Raw genomic sequence first — 20,953 nt, 5'->3', positions numbered from 1 at the left:
TGTTTTTGTTCAGAAACGCCAGCCATGGGATGCCCATGGGATGCACCGCATCACAGGCTACACAATGCTACTGATGCATTGAATCTTGTAATCCGTCTCGCGTCCCCGCAGTTCACTCAGAAAAACTTGACACCTTGTGAATCCTCCTGTCCGAAGATCTGTGCCTTTCCCCTCTTGACCAGTACGTTGAGGGCTTTTTGCAGCAGGTCCTGATCCAGGCCGTGGAAATCTGTCGTAGATAGCCAGTCAGTGTCCGGGTAATTTGCAAGAAATCCCCTCCCCTGCAAGGTTAGATAGGAAATATCGCATATAAGCGCGACTTACCAGTGCCCCTCGTCGCCTCGCCCTCGGTGAGCTCGTACAGCGTCAACACCGTCCCCTTCTGCGCCGTCTCGTCCACCCAGCCCTCGACCAGCGCCGCCCACTCCTCAGGCGTCCGCCAGTACACCCACACGACGTCGCCGCCCGCGCCCGCGCCGCCCTCGGCCCCGCCCACGTACTCGGCTCGCCCGTCCTTGCGCATGAAGTCGACCACCTCCCTAATGTCCGCCAGCGCCAGCCGCCTGTTGAGCTTCTTGTTGTGGAATATGTCCTCCGTGCTGCCGCTGCTGCCGTCGGCTGCCGCCGTGGCGGACGACGACCCGGTCGGGCTCAGCGAGAGCTTGAAGATGCGGTGGTGCTGGCAGTACGAGAGGACGAGGGACGACCACTTGACCAGCTGGGCGTGGTGCGTGTTGAGGTTGGTCTGGCGGGTGAAGAAGGGCGGGAAGTAGTACTCGCGCGGGAATTGGAAGCCTGCTGGTGCTGCTGCTGCTGTCGAGTTTGTCGACGCCATGTTGGAAGGGAATGGGTGGCTTTGTTGCTTGTTGGCTGGCTGTCTTGTGGTAAGAGAGAGGAAGAGGATGCGAGTTGCGAGGATCCCCCGCGGTCGTCATTCTTGGTGGGGGGCTCGGGAGCTCCGATGCAATGAGCCTCGGAGCCGCAGCGTATTCATACCGTTGTGTCAGTGGGTCGTCAACGGCTACCGTTTCTGCTCCACTTCATCCATCCCAGAAGCATATATTCTTCACCAACTACGCGTTTTGCATGCTAATTCGACCTCATTTGTCCCAAGGCCTAATGATTGGACGCTCTGTCATGAGATTATGCGCCTCATGTGCCAGGTCTCCTGTGCCTCTTCCTGCACAGGAGCTGCGCCAATGGCTGTTGGTGGAATTAAACGCCACCCACCCAAGTAGTCAAGCTGCCTACATATGTAGACTAGCTACTCGTGTCTTATCAGCCAGTGTGCTGATGCCTCCAAGCACCTGAGGGCCAACTCTTGATTGACGCTGGCTTGTGTTACAAATCGAACCAGACCCTCCTCAGATGGCCATGACGACAACCACCTCGATGTTAGCCAAAGATCCTAGTCTGATACGTCAAACCTCTTGTGGGATCCAAGGAAAATGACACAACCACACATGAGACTGTGAGGTATTCTGTGACTTATCTACCTTCCGCCTTGCCCCCCGGAGATGGAGCAATACTGGATGTTCTGCCCAGGCCCAAGCAAGGACTGCAAGAGCCTTGCTTATGTCGCGCGACTCCATGACTGCCTCTGGCCGCGACTAGACCAGAACTCCGACGACTTCTTTGCTAGAGCAGAGTCGGCCACCGCGAAGGCGGCCATGTTCTTCTCCCGCAAGGATGCGAAAGCTCTGTTCAACAAGGAGAACATTGTCGATCTCTTGAGCTGTCGCTGCAGGGACTGCGGCGAATACAAGAATGACCCATCGGCTGCTTTCAACCTGTTGGACTACGAAAAACGCTTAGCCAACCCAAACGAAAAGGGGTGGCTTCTGGTGGCAGCGCTTGTTTACTTGGGCCAGCTGAATCTGATATACAGGTGGATAAGGTACCCAAACATAGTCAAGGACTTCGGCAACTTGAGCGGACTCTCTGCTCCGACGGTAGTGAACCCATTCAACACACCGCTCCAGAACTCACTTTTTTGGAAAGCGTATAGAAGGACTATGGACATGTTCTTTCCCATGGAAATCAAGCCCGGAATCAACGACAGACCCGAGGAAACCAGCCTCGCCGACTGTCAACGATTTCCATATCTCGACGAACCGGGCAATATTCCTTCGGGCAGCTCTGGTAGCTTGATCACACGCTTTCTTGTACCAGAAGAGTACCTTCATGAGAACTTCAGAGAAATGATGGAAAAAGACTACGCTAAGTCTATGGAGGATGACGAGCGTGGTAGGAAGGTACGGGCTGGACAAAGTACACCATTCGTCATCTGCTTATGAGACACTGCTGACCTTCTCATAGTACCGTCTTGTACGAAAGGTTATCGTGCGCAAGAGCCTCAAAGACATGGAACACATCACACTCCGCATGATTTCTACACGTCAAGATCAGCGAAACCTCATCAATCTCATGGCTTTGTACGAGTGGCGCGAGCAAATCCACTTCGTCTTTCCGTTCGTCGAAACACATCTTGACAAGGTGCTTCTGGATGAGTGGACGTTCCCTGGGTCCACACAGGTCAGGACTCCCGCAGATCACGGCCTATGGCGCCAGATGACAGGCGTTTGTGAAGCGCTCAAGACCATTCATTTCGATCTTCGGAGTCCTTGGGGCTCGGAACAAGTCATAGCTTTCCACTTCGACTTGAAGCCGTCAAATCTGCTTGTGACGGCGGAAGGCATTGTGAAAATCACTGATTTTGGTCACTCAATGATACAAGTCATGCTCCCTGAAGAGGAGAGGAAGGGATACTATAGAGGTGGCGATCCCGTCTATAGGGCACCCGAGTCAACTCCAGACAGCGAGCAAGTTCGGGAGGCTAGTGAACTCAGAAGTCATGCATCGACGACCCAGGACTACAGTGAAGAACTACCACGAAACCAAGTGTTCCTCAATTACGATGTCTGGCAGCTTGCTTGTATCATGACCGAAGTGCTAATATGGATCACTAAGAAGGACCCGTATGGGGAGAAAGAGCAGCTAGAGGAGAAGGGACAGGTCATCAAGAGATTCCGACAAGAAAAGAGGGATGAAGACGGATCTGATGCCTTTTTCACCATTAAAACACAGCCGGATGGCATCAGAACCAGATCATTGAAGGAGGCTGTGTTGGAGGAGCTCCGCTCGCTTCAGTCAGGAGACAGGGAGAACGTCGATATGGAAGAATACATGGAAAGGACTGTCGGAATTCTGCGCGGCATGTTCAGAATCGACCCGCTTAAACGATACCACTCCTACAAAGTGTTGAGGAAACTGGAAGAAGTGAATCAGAAATGGGTGACGAGCAAGCAGAGGCCCGGTGATCGGGTGTATCAAAAGATCAGAGACTACTCTCGAAGAGACTTTCACGAGGTCGGTTGGCAAGACGAAGGAGAGATTCGCTCATTCCTTGAGATGTAAGAAAGCCTGTGAATGCTGTCGACCCTTCCGGCTTTTTCTTGCTGACTTGAGATACAGGCAAGATGTCCGTGTTCGAAATGAGATCCTTCATAAGACAACTAGGGAGTGTAGTTGCATGTTCCGAGTACTGTACAAGCCAGGGAAGTTACTCATCTGTTACGGAGTCGAGGAGAAAGACAAACTAGAGACAATGCTCTCAAACCCTCAACAGTTGAAACGTGAGTTCTATTGCCGCAATTTCGCCAGGTGCAATGGCTGATTCGGCATCAGTTGATACGGAGACGAGCTATATCATCCCGAACTATCTGTATCTCCAACCTGATGGAAGATTCACCTGCACGGTTTTCTCAGGTGACGAAACAGATGAAATTCTGTCATTTAGCTTCGCGTCTCGAGAAGGTAAGTTATTATCATGATGAATGACGGTGCTCGACCTGACCTCAGCGTAGATGCTCACAAGTTCCAACACGCGCTCACTCGGCGGAAGGTGGAGTGGGAGTCAGAGATTGGGTATATCATGAGCCTCACGTCTTTCTGACACCTGACCAGTACACACGCAGCTAACAGTATGACCAGCAACGTTGACCGAGCAACCTTCTTTATCAAACCCAAGAAGCAGGAACTCACCATGGATCGAAAGGTCAAGTTGCAGTTGTGGTCCTGCTGGAAGGACGGAATCTGCGACAATGATTTCGACAAAAATCGGCACCTTAGTCCCCCAGACCGCTACCATTCATCCAAAGAAATGCTCGTCATTTTCGAAGAATCGGGACCCTTCCTGATCGTACCTTGTAAGACAATGGTGGAATTGGTTCCTGAAATTCGGTGGCTAATATCAGACAGTCAACAACGGCCAAAAGCAGTTCCTGGATCACCTCCAGACAGTGGCCATCAAAGCTATCAGAGAGTACAAAGAATGCGACATCTATAGGTCTCCGGAAAAATTGGGGCCTATGAATGTGAACGACTACATCAAGAAGTTGGGGTGTGTTGCCCCAGCCGTGCCGCTTGATCAATTCCAATTTGAATTTGAGCGCCAGCTACAGCGGCTCGCAGCGGACTTGAGGAGGAAAGCATCAGTACTCGTGTTCACAAGGCAAGGAAAGACTGGTACGCGCGCCAAAGTGACACTGTATGGATTGTTTCTAACTTTGGGTCTCAGATATGGACCGTGTGTGCGAAGTTGCCAAGTTCTGGCGCGAATATCCTGACTAGCTGGCATTTCACATCAGATAATTGAACCCCGACTCCCTGTTGATTTTTTCCAGGACCTGTGCTGATACAACTCGACACCACCGTAAACGAGCATGGTGGTTACCATTAGAGGAATTGCCAGGACAGCATAGATCTGTAGGTCGTCTGTTGCGCTGAGCTTGAAACCGGCAGACTGTACTTTACTGACGTAGCCCATCTGAAGAAAATCCTGTTCCAGTCAGCGCATTGCCTCGGTTAATACGATCAGCTCATGGAGAACGTACGGAGACGAACGATGCAGGCAGAAATATCAGAGCCAATACAGTCAAGATTTTGACCACATGAGCCTCATAACCCGATCTCACCGTGAGCTCAATCGTCGCCGCACTATTACGAATCGAGATGGTATTTCGAAGCTGGTAGAAAAAAAATCAGTGGACGGCGATACAATTCTCGGATCCATCATCCCTCACCTGTTCTGAGATTGACTTTGCTCTCTCGATCATCGATGAATAATTCTTTATGCTCAGTCTGTGCTGCTGCCGCATTTTGTTCAGCGAACGATGGAGTGAATCAGTCTGCGTCGGGCGTGGAAAGGAATCCCGGACGCCGATTTCACTCATCGCCCGAGTCATCGCGTCGAGCGTCTCCAGATTCATATCGATGATATGCTTCACCCGAAGTGCCATGTCAATATAGGCCTGGAGCGACTTCATGTCCTTAGACGAGCTCTCCAGGGTGTCAAACTCCCGGAGGTTTCCCGGCTCCACGCCGGACATCATCACTCGGCCAAACTGGAACAGGAAATCAGCGTTCTTCAGCTTGCAGTACCATGGGAGAATTTTGGACGCACTATCTCTGAGATCCTCTCGTCAAGGTGATTGAAGCAGTCGCGAAAGGGCTCGTCTACGCTACCGAATGCTATTCTGTGGACATGCGTCCAGTCGCTGGCGATCTTGGCCGCCACTGCAGGCTCTTGGTTGAGACAATGGTTGAGACGGCTCGCCAAAGCGTCAGAGGGCTTAATGAATATGTGGTCGGTCCGCTCGGTGCCAAAGGATACCTTCTGATACACCAGTGCCTGGCTAATTGACCAAGGGTTTGTACCAGGCCGAGCTCGAGCTCGCTTCTGCACGTACTTGAGCAGGTAGCACGATTCTGTTTTGAGGCGACTCAGTCTGTTGTGCTGCCAACGGAAACGAACTTCGAAGCCATACCAAAACCAGAGAGAATTCCATCTTTCTCGACGCTCTCGGCCCAGTCATACCCTCCAAATCCTTCATCTCTGGAGAAAGACTTTCGTCCAAAAACTGTCAAATTCCGTTGCAAACCAGGGAATGCGTCCAATCCTGCAAGCAAATCTGTCATCCCACGCAGTGTGACTGGCAGCTCGCTACGGGTAAACGCTGGACTGATAATGCTGGGCATCAAATGAGTTAGAGCAGGGCTATTTGGGACCGTGAACGGGGCCTTGCGTACAAATACGAGGCCCTGACTTCAACACGTTTGGCAGAATCGGGATCTGATAGCAGTCAACAACCGTTAACGCGGTGGTGATCCTCAGACCAACCTTCTTCCGCATAAGCCGAGTCCGTCCGACTTCGCCTATACTTTCTCGGCGAAACCGCGTATTCTCTTATTTCGGATTCATCCTGGAGGAGGTCGACACTGGTTCTGCCTTCTCGATATCAGCAGACTACTAGTTGGCACTCAGCAGTAGATCTTTTGACACACCTTCACTGTCTACCCATGCGATGTGGACTTCGACAGGTCCTTTGCTCACAAAAAGGTGCCCTGTGCTCTCTAGGATTTTTCGAACCTCGAAATTATAAGCGAGTTTTGACGGGCTCGGCGGCCGGGGCCATGGTAATTCAAATTTCTCGTTCATATCGCCGTTATTCTGCACAATCCTGAATGCAAGTTCAGGGGATGGCTTGCGATCGATTGGCGACCTTCTCACTATTTAACACACCTTTCCAACCTCAGCCCCGTGCACCATTCAGCTGCAGCTCAGAAGTCTGCCTCAACTGCAGCTAGTACTGCCTGCATAAATCCTGCCTTACATCCCTGAGACTCGTCACCTTCTCGGCCCAAAGGGCAGAGCAGGCTGTGGCACTGAGGCCTGAATCATTCTGTGCTGCTCGTTCTGGCCCAGAAGAAAATCAGCCTCGGTATTGCACAAGAATGGTGACAAGTTGAAAAACACTTACGTCGCTGATGAGGCGTGGGCCGGTGACAATCCACCAACTGGTGCTCTCCCTCAGTTCCGACTTTCTCGGAGTCAGCATTCCACATCGCGCCATTCAGCGCGGTTGGAGGACTCACGCTGTATTTCCAAACCATCACCCCTCTCGAGTTGAATTGAGGACCAAAATGCTTGGTCAGCCACCGCTGAAGGACCACTTCCTCGACTTCGTAGCCAATTTGCGTTGTGGCGGCCATCTTGACTCTGGGCAGCAAGAACAGGTCGTGCAAAGCCATACCAGTCATCGGGAGTTCTTATGGTCTGACCACACCGTCACTGGCCACCGCCTCTAGTGACTCAATCTCCCTTTGCTGCCTGCGGGATGCTTGGCTACGCGCCCCATTTGATGATGTCTCCGAATCCGGTAAAGTTCTCGCCCGGGATGTTGCAGCTGCTGATAAGTCGGGCGCACACCATTGCTTTGTGTAACCATGCAGATGTTTACCCTCCGCTACCAGGTTCAGATATCCCCACCATCAGCCCGCGCTCCTAGCGAGGCTCATCTTGCTTGATATTGTCTTCGCTAAGCCCAGGTGTATTCGCACAGCAGTGGCTGCTGAAGTCCACGAAGCCTGATTTGAGGTTTGAAAAAGAAAACCCCCAAGACCCAAGAATACTGCTAATGAAAGGCACAATACCGTTTGATTGATGAGTCTACCCACCGTGTTACTGCTTTTGTTCCGAACCCTTGCTGCGCTCCATTCAACACCGTCCCACTCGCCCCATTTCTCACAACATGGCTCTCCAACCACAGTCGTCTCCACTAGGGGACACCAAAATGCCTGCCCAATACCATTTTAACCGCAATGGGCACAAAGCTTCAGACGACTATGAAGACACCGACAGGATGGTCGAGCAGCCTCGCGAAGGCTGGAAAGTCCCTGAGCTTACATGGATTGACGTCTTCTCTCTCATCGTCAACAAGATGATCGGGACTGGCATATTCACCGCGCCGGCTTCCATCTTCCTCTTGACTGGCCAGAAGAGCCTCACTCTGGGACTTTGGGGCATTGGTCTCTTCTACTCTATGGTCAGGTGAGCGAGAAACTGGTGTCTGTGTCTTCTGTGGGAGCCTTGCTGACATTGCTTAGCATGGCTTTGTATCTCGATTACGCCACAGTGTTTCCTTTCACGGGTGGGGAATTACTCTACGTAGGTGCATGTTCGATATTTACATTCCGCTTATCATAGAATTCAGTAGTCGCTGACATTTAACGTGCTAGATGGAGGAGATGTCGGCATATTCCGGCATAGGCAAACGGAACGACGGCACGACCGAGGCAAAGGAGAAGGAACCTCACGGCATAGCTGCATTTCTCAACAAGATTAGGCGTACCATACGGAGGCTATCTGGTGATGGACTACTGGGATTCATCATTTATGCAGCCATATTCGTCGGCGTCTTCAACTCCAGCACGAATTCCATGCAATTTGGAAGGGTAATACTTGTAGCCATACAAGCACACCAGTTCTCTCAGGATGCCAGCCACGAAATCGACCGTGATCTGACAAGATTCATCGCAGTGGCAGCCCTGTCCATCATTTGTCTCATACAGTTCTTCTCCCCCCGAGCCGGGAGAAGGCTCAACAACCTGGCCGCGGTGGTAAAGATCCTGTTCATGTTACTCCTGATCGGGTTTGGTGGGCAGGCCGCCAGCAAGGCTCGCCAGAACTCGACAGGCTGGGCCGAGAAAAATTGCGTTTTCAGCGATGGCACTTATAGCGCTTTTCCGATAAACCCGTCCGACTGCTGCAATCAGAACGTCGACAGTGTCCTCAAAAACACATCGTGTTTCTCGAGCATTGACATGGATAATATTATGAACCAAGGAGCCGACAACAAGTTCGCGAAAAGGGGCACCGGCAGCGACGCTTGGGCGAAGGCCCTTCTGTTGGTTTTATTCAGCTTTGAGGGGTGGGAGAACGCGACCTTTGTATGTGCCAGACCAGCCTCGCGTGAGATTCGGGTCGAGTTGTTGCTGCTGACACAGATGTGACACAACAGGTGGCAGGGGAGATCCCTCAGCGCAAGGGAAACAAAAATGTTCTCCGCCAGGGCTTCATGACAGCAGTGATTCTGGTGGGAATCCTCTACCTGTGCGCCGTTGCTGTCTTCGTATGTGGTTGCGACCCCCTTTGTGCTACGGTACTGACATGCCTAATAGCTCGAGGCTTTTCCATACGGTGAAAATTTACAAACCGCGATCACTCTCAACTACGCGTCCTACGTATGTAAAAGGAGCCCCATCTGTCTCTTCCTCCTTTCATAGTAGCTCACTTGCGCCCCAGTATAGTTCATTCTCACTGGTGAACGATGGTCTTCAGAAACCTGCGAAGCCTGATGCAGCTTCCATACGAGCCTGGGCCATAATAATAGCCATCTCATGTCTCGGAAGTCTGAACTCCATCATTTACACCTTTTCCCGAGGTATGAAAGAGTCCCCTGGGTTAGGTTGAACATCCTTGCTGACCATTGGCACTATCTCACAGTCAAGCAAGCTATCGGCCAAGCCAATATCCTTCCTTGGTCCAACGTCTGGAAGAAAAGCCACACCCTACCCAAGGGGAAAAGGGAAGACGATATCAAGTACAAGTCCCCACAGGGAGGGCTGATAGCTCACTGGATCATGAGCGTCGTCTTCATCGCCGTGGGCTCAGGTATCGACGGCTTGACGGAGTCGATCCTCTTGCCGGGGTACCTGCAGACCTACGCGCACGCTTTCGTCCTCTGTGAGTTCAAATTTCCGGTCACACGCAATCCTCGCCGCCCGTACCATGGAGCGCAGAGCACTGACACTGGCGACCAGTGATCATGGCCGCCGTATTCCCCCGTCTCGGCGGGCGGGCAGAGGCCCTCGAACGCGACAAGCCAGACCACTTCTTCCGACTGTGGCAGCCCCGGGGAATCGGCTTAGCCATCGCGGTGCTGGTGGTGCTGGCCTACATCGCTCTCAACGTCGCCATCCTAGTCGTCGTACCACTGCCGCAGGTTTCGCTAACCTCTGACGGCAAAGGTCAGGGCCTGGCAGGCAAGTACTACGCGGCGGTCATCTACAGCCTCATTGCCCTCGCCATCGCGTACTACACGTTCGTCATCAGCGACTCGAGTCAGTATAAATCTTCTCTCGCTACGGTTGCCTATCCCGTCTTTTTTTAGAATCTTTCAGAATGCATCGCTTCGGGTTCCGCAGCAGATGACTAACGCATACAAGGGATCGAGTACGTCCAGCGGGAGCCCGGCGCCGCTGGCGAGCCCAGAGTCGTAGAGGAAGTCAATGGCCTGTGGGGCTCGACGGGCTTCAGCCTGCTGAGCCTGGCGGGCGTGCGATGCCGCATCCGGAAGGACCTTGTCTACGATTCGGAAATGGAGCGTGTCAGGCACTTCGGGAGACGGTGGAGGGCGATCTACATCTTGCATAAGGACCGCAGGGTAAGTTTTCGTCACTGGGTCCGGCTGGTGGCCGTGCCATCCCATCTCCCTTCCCCTATCGGCCTTGTGTCCGTGTATTTGTAGGAACGAGTTGAGCTGACCGTCGCCCCCACAAACACGACACAGGACCAAGGCCCCGATGAAGAAGGACCTTACAACTTTCTGTACTGGCTGTTTGGCGGCGAGTGGTACTTTCGACGAAGAATGCCGGATACGCCGTGGAAGCGATTCCGAAACTGGCGGCCTGGCTAAGGTTTTGCGGAATCAATTCCAGCACACTCTCTGAGCCGTACTTCCAAGACGATGACACAACTATTCGGCTCTTTTTTTCTTTTCTTTTGATAAAAAATAAAACAAACAGGAGGGAGGGTAACAATAATGTTTAACGTTGGATTCAATGTTATTATGCAACGACATCGTGAGCGGACACTACTTCGCCTTCATAATTCTGTGCTGCGATCGTCTGGTCTGCCAACAGAGTAGGACACTTCAAAGCACTGTCTCGTAATCATTGGGATTAGAGCTGCATTTCAACAGGGCGATGAACCGACAACAATCGTGTATATTTCATATCATTCATTAGACATATCCTCATGAGCTGCAAATACGAGAACCCTCCCTATCTACTGTGGCCCCATACTTTCCTTCCCATTAGTTAGGGGGCCCCGTCAGATACAGCTGACTTCTATGCATCTGTCTATGCCCGGCCTGGTATGTAGGCTGGGCAGAGTGTCCGGCCTCAGGCCTCCGTACCCGCACATGCTTAGGCGAGTGTCGAGGGAAGGGGGAGGAGCGGATGCAATGATAACGCGCAGGAAAACCGAGCCTTGGAAAACGCAAAAATAGGAGATCCATATGCCATGCCGCCTATCCAATCCAGAACTCCAAATGACCTAATCAGCTCATGCAACTTTATGAGTGGTTGTTTTTCTGGCCTTCCTAGACTCCGGACGGCTGTGGTCATAACGCCCAGCCGTCTTCCCTCGGGGCCGTCTGTCAGTTTTCTTCCAAACCTGACGGCAGGTAGCTTGTTCAGCTACCGTATTCAAGAGCCACCACCTTCCCCGTCATTCGCTGTTTCATATCGCCAAATAGCTCAGCCCACTTCTCATCCTTCCACTAAGGGGCAGCGGATAGTGGCCCGTCTAGGACAAAGTCCAACTTTGGCATCTCCAGCCGCGGTGGAGGCTCCTCGAGCAATTTCTTCCCCCCTGCGGGGGCTCCAGCAGCAGGCTTCTTGGGCGATGAGCTGCGTGACTCAGCAGGCGGGCCGAATCGTACGTCTCTCACGTCCCAGCCGTCGTCCGCCGCTGCTGCAACCCAGTTGCGGAGGGCATCGTGTACAGCGGGATAGAACTTCTCTTTACAGAGTCGCAGGCTGCCTCCAAGGCAACGCTCCCAACCGGAGATGCGTAACTGCTCACGCAGGGAATTTCTTTCATTTTGTGTCGCCGTACATGCTAGAATGGCGTTGACAATGTCCAGGTGTGATGCTAGGTAGTTCGTGGCATCCCACTCGACGCCACCGACGTATGGTGCAGCGGGGACAGGAGGCCGCTCCTGTGGGAAGTGACGGGTCATATAGGCATATGGCTCCGTGCTGGCTGTTGCGCTTGTCCCTTGTTCGGTCTTGGAAGGTGTGATTGTGCCATCTTTGTTGGCTGAAGTCCGGATGTCCTCGGACGACTTGTGTCCTGGTGGCAAGGCAACGACGTTCAGTTGGTGGAGGAAGATCCAGAAGACTTCCTTCGTGACGTTTACCACTTCCTTGTTCCATACGCGGTAGGGCCGCTCGCGCCTCATTCCGAGAACAAAATCAACCGGCCGATCTTCTTCCTTTCCCTGTGGGTCGCGGAGGTAAGTCAAAACAGTCTTGGCCCTTATGACCCGCTCCTGAGGGGTGCCGCTTTGTATGTATGTGAAAAGCACCGAGGTAATTATATTTCGTGTGGTGAATTCGCTAGGGCCTTTCTTCTCCGGGTCAAACAACATGCCGATAAGAGCAGGGAAGAGTGAGCCTTGAATAGAATGGAGGTACTGCAACGCCAAAGCGGTAGTGCATAGTGCCTTCAGACAGAGCAGGTTCTCGTGGAGTAGAGCATCTTCGTGTTCCTCCCTGTTGATGAATAAAGTCAGTCTCGGAAACTCTGGGCAGAATAGTTGGCAGACTCACCTCCACTCGACCTCCATGATTCGGTGCAGTAAACCAACGATTTCCTGCATACCACCCTGCTTCACAAAATCTTCGGTCCATGCGACCCGCTCGTTCCGGAGCAACAGGCGCAGTTTGTGAAGTTTGCCGACCTCTACAGACTCTGGCTTTTGAACCTTGCGAAGATAATTCACAAAATCAGAGGGTTGCTGACCAGTAATCTTCGCCATGATTCCAGTTCCAGCATGCGAGGCGCCCGAAGATGATGGCCTTTCACTGACTACACTGTCCGCAGACTTATTTCTGGTGTGTCCTCTGACGGACGCATCCTTCTTCTTGCCCTTGGACGGCGAGGTGCTGATTTTCCAGCTGTTTCGTGAAAGCGTGAAACTCCTGCCACGAGATGTCTTCTTTTCATTGTCGCGTACAGATGCATTGCCGTTGCCCAATGCGGAATCATCGCTATCGTTGGTCTGTGGCCGGACAAGATTCTTTCCCTCATTTTCCGCCCAGTCCTGTCTGATGAACTCCATCTTGATCGTATCTGTCAGACTCCGCATCTTGTGTCGCTGGTTCTCCGGGATGTTCCGACGATCTAGCATTGCTTCTAAGTGCTTGTCGATATCTTTGGGGTCGATATAGGGCTCGCTCAGATCCTGGGTTGGCGGCGAAGGTGATTTTGATTTGCGCCCTCTGCTTGTCAGGGCCGACAAGACCCTGTTGCGCGATTTGGATCTTCCTTTGGCCCGTGTCGAATCGCGGTTGATATCGTTAGACTCGTCAAGTCTCGTTCGTCCACGGCTTTCCCTTCTGTCGTCCGTCTGGGCGGTGTCGGTCTTGGGCAGGTACTGAGGCTGAAACGACTTAGGTCTCTGCTTCTGGCCAGGCACGACATTGGAATGAGACGGACGAAGCGAGTTGTTGAGGTTCAAGAGGCTGGCCGAGGTGAAGGGGTCGGCAGGCGCTTCGTAGGGGGAACTGGGGACCGAAACGGCCTGGCCAAAGCCTCTGCTGCGCATCTGGGCGAAGATTGGAGTTTGAGGGAAGTCAGCTGCGCTTGGGTCTGAAGGCTTCCTGTTTTCCTTGTTCTTGACTTGCTGGTCCAAGTCCAATTTCAAGTTCTTGTTCGACCTTGGGCGAGACAGCAGGCCGACAATGTTGGTTGAAGACCTAGTCTTCTTGGGTGGCGAAGCGTCCCTGGCACCTTTGTCCCTGGAAAACCTCGCAGAGAAAGTACCCAGCCCGCTCTTGGTGGGTGACGCTGGGGGTTGCAGTCTGTCGTCGTTGGTGGTGGTGTTGATGCCTTCTCGGCCTGCCCTGGTTGGTGAGCGTCGTGACTCGGAACTTTGGGTGTCAATTGCCAGGTTTGGAAACGCCATGGCGGTTGAATTAACAGAGTCGCCACTGTTGCTTCCTTCGTGTTCCTGATTGCTCTGCGCAGGAGTAGGGAGTGGAGAAGGAAGGAGGTTGACGCCGTCGGAATTATTGCGCCTATGGAGGAAGGACCGCAGACCGCCAGTGGGTTTGCTTTGCTCGAACTGCTGTCGCCGCTCTGAGAAGTTGTAGTCCCCCTTGTGGATAGCAGCCATGCTGTCTCAGAGTTGGTTGTGTCTTGGGGGAGTTAGGAGGCTGAGATCAATTCATGTGAGGATGACAAGAATGTAGAATGGAGCAGGAGGGGGCGATTATGCGATGCGATACGATGCGATGTGATGCAACTGATATGCCAGCGATACGCTTGACTGCAATGCTGCCTGCAGAGAATATGTGGTGGATGATCATGCCATTGCTGTCGCGACAGGATCAGAAAAAAAAAATTCAGGTCAAGTCAATAACTCAAAGCCTGGGAGACAAAAACACGCCGGTAAGCAAAGCTGGTGATGATGGGAGTCAATGTCGGTGTGGGGAATCACGACGCGCCAGGAAGGATGCCAATTGATATTGAGAGGGAGAGGGCAGCAATCAATACTGTAGGATCAGTAGCGCTTCCGCATGGGGACGGTCAATTCATCGAGACAGGCAAGGGCGAGAGCAGGAGAGTACCTAGGTTAGTCTTAAGTCAGGCATCCACTCTGCAACATCCGCGCTGCCCGTTTTCCACAATCCGCCCCAAATAAAAAACGCCCGTCTCCGTTGCCGCAGTGACGGGGGCGCACCCACTCATCTCTCCTCTCGAGCTTGCGCAGTTCCGTCCCTAGCCCCCAGCAGCATGCTGCATGGCTAAGAGCTTTGCTGTTATCCAATCTTTATCTCCAGCCACCGCGAGCCTCGACTGTGGGCTGTTAGTGGGTGCTCCCCCACACCGTTCCTGTCAACTGGGGGCTTGCCCACTGCCCACCCATTCTGAACGTTGCTCCGATGCCTGTGACTTCATCCTCAAAGTTGGTCCGGACAAGAAGCAAGTTGCCGAGGATCTGACGCCGCTTATAATCTATAACGAGCCCTACCAAATTTCCGAGTTGGCGACTAATGATGTCGAGCGCCGTTTCAGGAGCTTGCAGAGCCTCCTCGAGCCCTTGGTTGTCGCTGTTCTGTGACGCTGTCTCATTAAACGGGGCCCCTTGGGGCCTTGTTGAAATCCAGACGTCGGCTGTGCCGTCGAGAATCGAACTCGGTTCCTGATCGATGACGATCCCCGGTCGAGTCAGCCTGTTCCCAGCCACCCGGTATCGACCACCCACACGCGAACAAAAAAGATGCACCGTCACCGCCTATGTCCCCAATTCCACGCGGCTAAGAAACCCACGAGAAACCCACGATGCCCACGATGCTGAGGTCCAGCTGAACCTTCATAGGCTTTCTCTTATGGGGTCGCGTCGTGTCATTCGTCATCCTTCGCGTGGCCATCGCGCGCAGCTCTCACCCGCTTTGTGAATCCTTCCAAGGCCCTGCCTCTCCTCTTGAGCAGTGCCCTGTGGGGTACATCCAACGAAGCTTGGCCATCTCAACATAGTGGGACTATATGGACCAACAAGTGGCGCCTGTTCGTCTCCAGATTCATCGTGTGCTATTTCGGTCGGTCACCGCGGTTTTGAGTTTTCTCCCCTGCAGCTGCGTGCTGACTTCAATCGTCTCCTGGTGCGGTACCTTGCTCCACGTGTGATATTCTCTGTCTACTAGCATGGTACTCGCTCAAGTGAAGCTAGGCACATTCTGTAGAGGCACGTGCCTTTAAACCTTCCAAAATGCATTTGTAGGATAACAGGAAAATAACTTCCAGTGATCGTCACACGCCCAACCTCCCGGAGTCATTAAACTTTTGAGTACAGGAGCCTGTGCGAATTTGGTACCCATTTGAATATTCCTATGATACACCGTCCCATAAATCAGGCCAGGCTTGTCAATTTCATGAGCTGCTACCGCTCGACTCCGGCTGTGAGCCGCTGCCTCCGTCCGCAGCGCCATTTAAGGCAGAACTGCTACTCTTCTTCGTCGCCACTTTTAAGTTTGTCAGTAGAAGATCTACAACCTCCAGAAGCAAGGATTATGAATAAAGAAGAGCAAAAGCTCGAGTTTAATGTCGAGGGTGGAGCCTGTCACTTACTGGCTCTCTGCCACTCTGGTATCTTCACCGTGGCTGCTGAAATGCCACTGCTGAAGGGCGAGCTCCGCCCCGTGCTCGCCGCGTAATCCTGGACGGATGGTCCACTGCTCGACTTGGGTGTTTCCTCGGTTCCAGCATGCCCATTAGTCGTCCCATTTGAGCTGGATGCTGCTGGCACCTGGGCTGTTGTAGCGGCAGGGGCGGGCACCGATGGACGGTTGAAGATGGCGTTGGTCGAGGACGACGGTTGCTGGTTGGTCATCCGCTGGCTGATAATGGTCTTGAGACTCTTCAATTCTGAGTTAATCTCTTGGAGCCTGGTGTCGGTCAGGCTCTTCTGCGCGTCTAGGGCCTTGGGGACAGAGTCTTTGAGGCCATGGACATCATCCCGGATGCGTTGCGCCTCGTCTTCCCTCCTTCTGTTGGAGGACTTGAGGTCACTAATTACAGTCTCGAGTTCGTAAAGCGCATTGTTCAGCTTTTCGTTCCGCTGCTCCTCCGCGGCCTTGAGCTCTTCGGTGTCCTTGGATAGCTGTTCCACGAGCACGAAAGCCTTCTCAAACTGCTCATCAATTGACTTCTTATCGGACTCGAGACGTTCTGGTGTCGGTGGAGCGACCAGAGGGTAGACGTAGCGCTGTTGACATGTCAGCCCTGTTGTCTGTTACATTCCTAAGCGAGCATACATACCTTGCCTAGAGCGTACAGTCCGTAGCCTACACCTCCGACCACCGTAGCCATGATGAACCAGTCTCTCCAGTCCCTCCTGGGTACCGGAGGGGGTGGTTGCTGCCATCCATAAGGCGGGTATCCTCCATAATATGCCGGTTGCTGCCCGGGTACTGCGCCGGGAGGCGGTGCGGCGTATGAGGGGGCGGGTCCGGGCTCGGGTCCGGCACGAGAGAGGGCGGCATGGACTTCCTCCTCGGTCAGGTTCTTCGCCTTGAGAAAGGCCACACGGTTCTCGACTGGAGATGATGCGACGCTGGGGTCTTGAAGGACTGTCGAGGGTTGCTGGGTCAGCGATTGAAGGGGGCAAGTTATTCGGCTCGCCGTGAAGACTTACACTGGGCCTGCGTGACGTCGTTAGCATACGAACTGGGTGGCTAGCGAAGCTGGGACGAAGACTTACTGCAGAGGCCACAAGTTCCTCGCGGATCGTCATGATGGGCAGACTATCCGGTCTGCTTCATGACTCTGCGATGAGACAGGAAGAGTCGTTGACTTGCGAACCGGCGTCGATGGAGGACTTGTGATCAGCCGTTGAACAAATCGCCGAAGCCGAGGTACAATGGGAGGCGCTGCGGGCAGACCAGCCCTTGGCATTAATTGATTGACTGCTGCTAAGCGCAGGCGGCAGGCGGCAATCAACCCCAACTTCACATGTACCACCGACAGGCCCAACCCCTCCCCCCGTGCTCCCCCCCCCTGTGGCCCAACCCTCTTCCTGCATGCCCAGCGGCAGAACCCTCCCCAGGCGCTCACCTCCCGCAAGGACTTTGACCGTCACCGCTGATTGGGCCATCGCCCATTGTTTTTCTGGCGTCCTGGCAACACGCACCTCGAACTTGGGCCCCACGGCGCTGGAGAAAACGAACCAAGCTTGGAATGACTGGCGCATACAATTGACCCTGCAGGTCGTTGATGTGGCTTTGTCTTTTCAAATCCTATTCTCGCGACTCAACATCACATCTCAGTCCAATTTCATACTCCCCTTGTCACAGCACGTCTCGATATCCATCATGTCGCAAGATACAGGCCTGTGGAGTGTGCGCCGCCCAAGAGAGGTCAGTCCAGGACCCTTCCAAATATTACCCTTCTGTTACCCACTCGCGCCCGCCCGACTTTGCCCTCCTCAACAACACAACTTCCAACCAGCCCTTCCCGCCTTTAATTACACTGTACTATAGTCACAACATACTGACTTCGAGATTGTCGCGCAGACTCTGGGGGGCATTAGCCACAATACTGCGATCCCGCACCCCACCTCCGCAATGAAGCGATCGCAGTCCTCCTTCGGCGGCGCGCCGTACTCGTCGAGCCACTCTCGCTCTATCTCGGGATCTAGACAGTCCCTGGCATTACCGAGGCCACCTCAGCCCATGTTCGCGCGCTCCTCGTCAGGTGGCAATCTGGCAGATCTCGGCGGATCCTCCGCCAAGCGCATGTCCTTCCAGCCCCAGAGCACCAGCACCATAAAGTCGTACACGCCTTCAAACATACCAGGTCGCGCATCCAGCGGAGCTGAGCGAAGGAGCAGTGTTTACCGCGCAAGAACATCCACACACGCCCACATGGGAGGCCACCAGAGCTTCTTCCAACAGGCACCACAACCAGCAGGTGTACCGCGCGACCCACGGCCTCTGAGGGACAGAGCGTTCCAGGCGAGGATCGGGCAGGAGCTGCTAGACTACCTTGCTCAGAACAACTTTGAAATGGAGATGAACTACTCTCTGTCGCCAAATGTCATGAAATCTCCGACCCAGAAGGACTTTGTCTACATGTTTCAATGGTTGTACCACCGCATCGACCCGAGCTACAAATTCCTAAAAAACATCGACCAAGAGGTGCCACCGCTGCTCAAACAACTCCGCTATCCCTACGAGAGGAGTATAACCAAGAGCCAGATTGCCGCTGTGGGTGGGCAAAACTGGTACACATTTCTGGGAATACTACACTGGATGATGCAGCTGGCACAGATGTTGGACGCATACTCAGCCAATCGCTACGAGGAGGCATGCGCCGAGGCCGGGGTCGACGTGACTGGCGATCACATCATTTTCGACTTCCTGAGCAAGGCTTACAGGAACTGGCTCGACATGGATGACGACATAGGCGACGAAGAGGCAGAGAAGGTCCTGGCACCACACGTGCAGCAGATGGCCGAAGCGTTCGAGGGCTCGAATTCAAAATACCAACAGGAGCTGCAAATGCTCGAATCTGAGAACCAACGGCTTCAGCGAGAAGTTGAAGAGTTGGAGAAAAGCACCCCAGACCCGGCACTGCTTGATGATCACCACAGGATCATGGAGGAGGACTGTGAAAAGTTCGAAGAGTACAACACCCTGGCTATGCAACGATCGGAGAAGTACGAGAGCCGTATACAAGTCCTGCGAGAGGAGCTTGAAAAAACGATGAAGGAAGTGCATGAGGCTGAGGATGAGCGGAGAGGCTTGCAGAAAGTAGTTGACGACCAAGGTATAAGCATGGCGGATATCGACCGCATGACTTCGGAACGGGAGCGACTACAGAAAGGCATCGAATCAGCCAGTCAGCGGTTGGATGAGGTCAAGAAGAAGGTCGCAGAAAAAGAAGTCGAGGCCAGCAGGAAACTCGACGATCTCGAGCGTACGGTGGACCGATACAACACGCTGGCTTACCAGATCGGTCTCATACCCTCCACCTCCGTCAACGCAAAAGGTCAAGACTACGAGCTCAAGGTCACAGTCAATGAAGGACCCAACTTCACGGCATCACAACTTAAGGGCTCGTTCGGTGATGCCTTCGAGAATGAGCGTCTCCTTGCCGACCCTCACACAGGCTATCAGCCTGCACACATCCTCAACCTAGACCTCCGGGGTCAAGTTAAGAACGCCTTTCTCGCTCTGCGAAAGGAGATCTCGGAGCGTCGCAGCCATTCCATGGACACGATGATGAAGGACCACGAGTTGCTGGACAACATCAAGGAGGCGATGGAAGACAAGCGAAACGAGGTGGAGGCACTGGAGCACCGGGTGCGCGCGGCCGAGGAAGAGCATGAGAAGACTAAGGAGGTCACCAACACGCAACGCATGGCCTCGGATACACAAATTGAGAAGATGGAGAAGGAGCTCGCCAAGATGCGATCCAACCTGTCGGAGAGCGTGCAGCTGATGGAGCAGAGGGAGATGAATGTCAATATTGAGTAAGTGACGGCTCTGCAATGAGGATTGATGGCATTAGCGGTGGCTGACTTTAACTTGCAGGTACGAGCAACTCACCATCCGAGCGAACGCCCTGAGGGAGGAGCTCCACACCGAAATCACGCGCATGCTCAACGATGTCATCAAATTTAAGATGCATGTCCAGAAGAGCATGGAGGACTACGAGGGCTTTGTCACGGACGAACTCGAGAAGGAGCTCGCGAGTGAGGGTATGCCCGAGGACAAGGGCGACGATGAGTAGCGTATTTCTTTAGCAACTGGGAAGCTTGGTGTTTCTGGTGTCCAGGAGGATTCGGCAGGTACTGCAGGCAGGAAAGTTTATGCTATGGAAGGGAAGCGTTTGGTTTCTACCGGAGTAGGAAGATGACGTTATGATACCAACCTCTGGGCGTAGATTTGTAGGGTTACCTAGGTACCGCTCCGACATTGTCTTTCCGCGATGTAATGACACTTATGACGTTTCTGGGGCATGTTCGTGTAAACTGCAGTTGATGTGCAAGTTGAGAATCAGGCACAGGATATCATGAATGATAAATACTATGTTCTCTGCATTTGGTCTCAAGCATTGAGTGGGGCTTTACCCTCACGCCTGAGCAAGCAGACATTGTAGAGAATCGTCTCTGCCACTTCTATGCAACTGCTTCTTCTTCAAGCTCTTTGTCAGTCTCCAGACACATTCAAGAAACAGACCGGACTCGCATCCATCTTTGATGCATGTGCAGGGGCTTTGCTTCCGTGAGCAGGGCCATTTTTGCCCAACACCTGCCACCCCCCCCCCCCCTCCTAACAAAACACCAGTGATATCCAATTACTCATCACTCAAAAGGGGGTTTCTTGAGGCTGACTCCTGCAGCCATACTAACACATACGCCTTAACTTTCAGTGATGTCCCTGCAGATGTAGGTGAGAACATATCAGGGACAAAGTAAGAGTTTCAGGGTAGTGAAAGCTGGAAACACACAAGAAAGGAACGACCTTGTGAGATTTGATGGCTTTGATGAGGCTCTGAAAGGAGCCTCGAGATTCCCATGTATATCAGGTCATGCAG

The 20,953-nt window shown here is 53.2% G+C and overlaps 7 protein-coding genes across 7 annotated transcripts; 3 read left to right on the top strand and 4 right to left on the bottom strand.

Annotated features, from left to right (window-relative positions):
* Positions 1-116: 116 nt before the first annotated feature.
* J7T55_013665 (ESCRT-II complex subunit) lies at positions 117-835 on the bottom strand (the record flags this gene model as incomplete). The annotated part of the gene is made up of 2 exons (XM_053140559.1): positions 117-229; positions 325-835. 2 exons carry the CDS (start codon positions 833-835, stop codon positions 117-119), a joined length of 624 nt encoding a protein of 207 aa, XP_052996003.1.
* Positions 836-1,517: 682 nt separating this feature from the next.
* J7T55_013664 (serine threonine protein) lies at positions 1,518-4,632 on the top strand (the record flags this gene model as incomplete). Its single annotated transcript, XM_053140558.1, has 8 exons — positions 1,518-2,255; positions 2,320-3,413; positions 3,475-3,635; positions 3,688-3,816; positions 3,867-3,927; positions 3,994-4,208; positions 4,261-4,527; positions 4,580-4,632. 8 exons carry the CDS (start codon positions 1,518-1,520, stop codon positions 4,630-4,632), a joined length of 2,718 nt encoding a protein of 905 aa, XP_052996002.1.
* A 13-nt stretch (positions 4,633-4,645) lies between these two features.
* J7T55_013663 (uncharacterized protein) lies at positions 4,646-7,053 on the bottom strand (the record flags this gene model as incomplete). The annotated part of the gene is made up of 10 exons (XM_053140557.1): positions 4,646-4,828; positions 4,896-5,027; positions 5,085-5,405; positions 5,465-5,769; positions 5,829-5,896; positions 6,091-6,133; positions 6,346-6,521; positions 6,693-6,757; positions 6,822-6,881; positions 6,937-7,053. 10 exons carry the CDS (start codon positions 7,051-7,053, stop codon positions 4,646-4,648), a joined length of 1,470 nt encoding a protein of 489 aa, XP_052996001.1.
* A 581-nt stretch (positions 7,054-7,634) lies between these two features.
* On the top strand, positions 7,635-10,538 carry J7T55_013662 (High-affinity methionine permease; the record flags this gene model as incomplete). Its single annotated transcript, XM_053140555.1, has 10 exons — positions 7,635-7,891; positions 7,948-8,008; positions 8,080-8,790; positions 8,862-8,972; positions 9,022-9,084; positions 9,146-9,284; positions 9,347-9,586; positions 9,664-9,963; positions 10,069-10,286; positions 10,413-10,538. 10 exons carry the CDS (start codon positions 7,635-7,637, stop codon positions 10,536-10,538), a joined length of 2,226 nt encoding a protein of 741 aa, XP_052996000.1.
* Positions 10,539-11,405: 867 nt separating this feature from the next.
* J7T55_013661 (uncharacterized protein) lies at positions 11,406-14,027 on the bottom strand (the record flags this gene model as incomplete). The annotated part of the gene is made up of 2 exons (XM_053140554.1): positions 11,406-12,402; positions 12,460-14,027. 2 exons carry the CDS (start codon positions 14,025-14,027, stop codon positions 11,406-11,408), a joined length of 2,565 nt encoding a protein of 854 aa, XP_052995999.1.
* Positions 14,028-15,784: 1,757 nt separating this feature from the next.
* J7T55_013660 (peroxisomal membrane protein per10) lies at positions 15,785-17,147 on the bottom strand (the record flags this gene model as incomplete). The annotated part of the gene is made up of 5 exons (XM_053140553.1): positions 15,785-15,876; positions 15,983-16,619; positions 16,673-16,983; positions 17,049-17,055; positions 17,115-17,147. 5 exons carry the CDS (start codon positions 17,145-17,147, stop codon positions 15,785-15,787), a joined length of 1,080 nt encoding a protein of 359 aa, XP_052995998.1.
* A 286-nt stretch (positions 17,148-17,433) lies between these two features.
* On the top strand, positions 17,434-20,146 carry J7T55_013659 (HEC/Ndc80p family protein; the record flags this gene model as incomplete). The annotated part of the gene is made up of 3 exons (XM_053140552.1): positions 17,434-17,769; positions 17,926-19,886; positions 19,948-20,146. The coding sequence occupies 3 exons, from the start codon at positions 17,434-17,436 to the stop codon at positions 20,144-20,146; spliced, it is 2,496 nt and encodes an 831-aa protein (XP_052995997.1).
* Positions 20,147-20,953: the final 807 nt, after the last annotated feature.

This window comes from Diaporthe amygdali, assembly GCF_026229845.1.
Source record: "Diaporthe amygdali strain CAA958 chromosome Unknown NODE_7_length_1459731_cov_64_868725, whole genome shotgun sequence".
Lineage (NCBI taxonomy): Eukaryota > Fungi > Ascomycota > Sordariomycetes > Diaporthales > Diaporthaceae > Diaporthe > Diaporthe amygdali.
The sequence above is the reverse complement of the archived record's forward strand: the minus strand, read 5'-3'. Positions and strand labels throughout refer to the sequence as shown.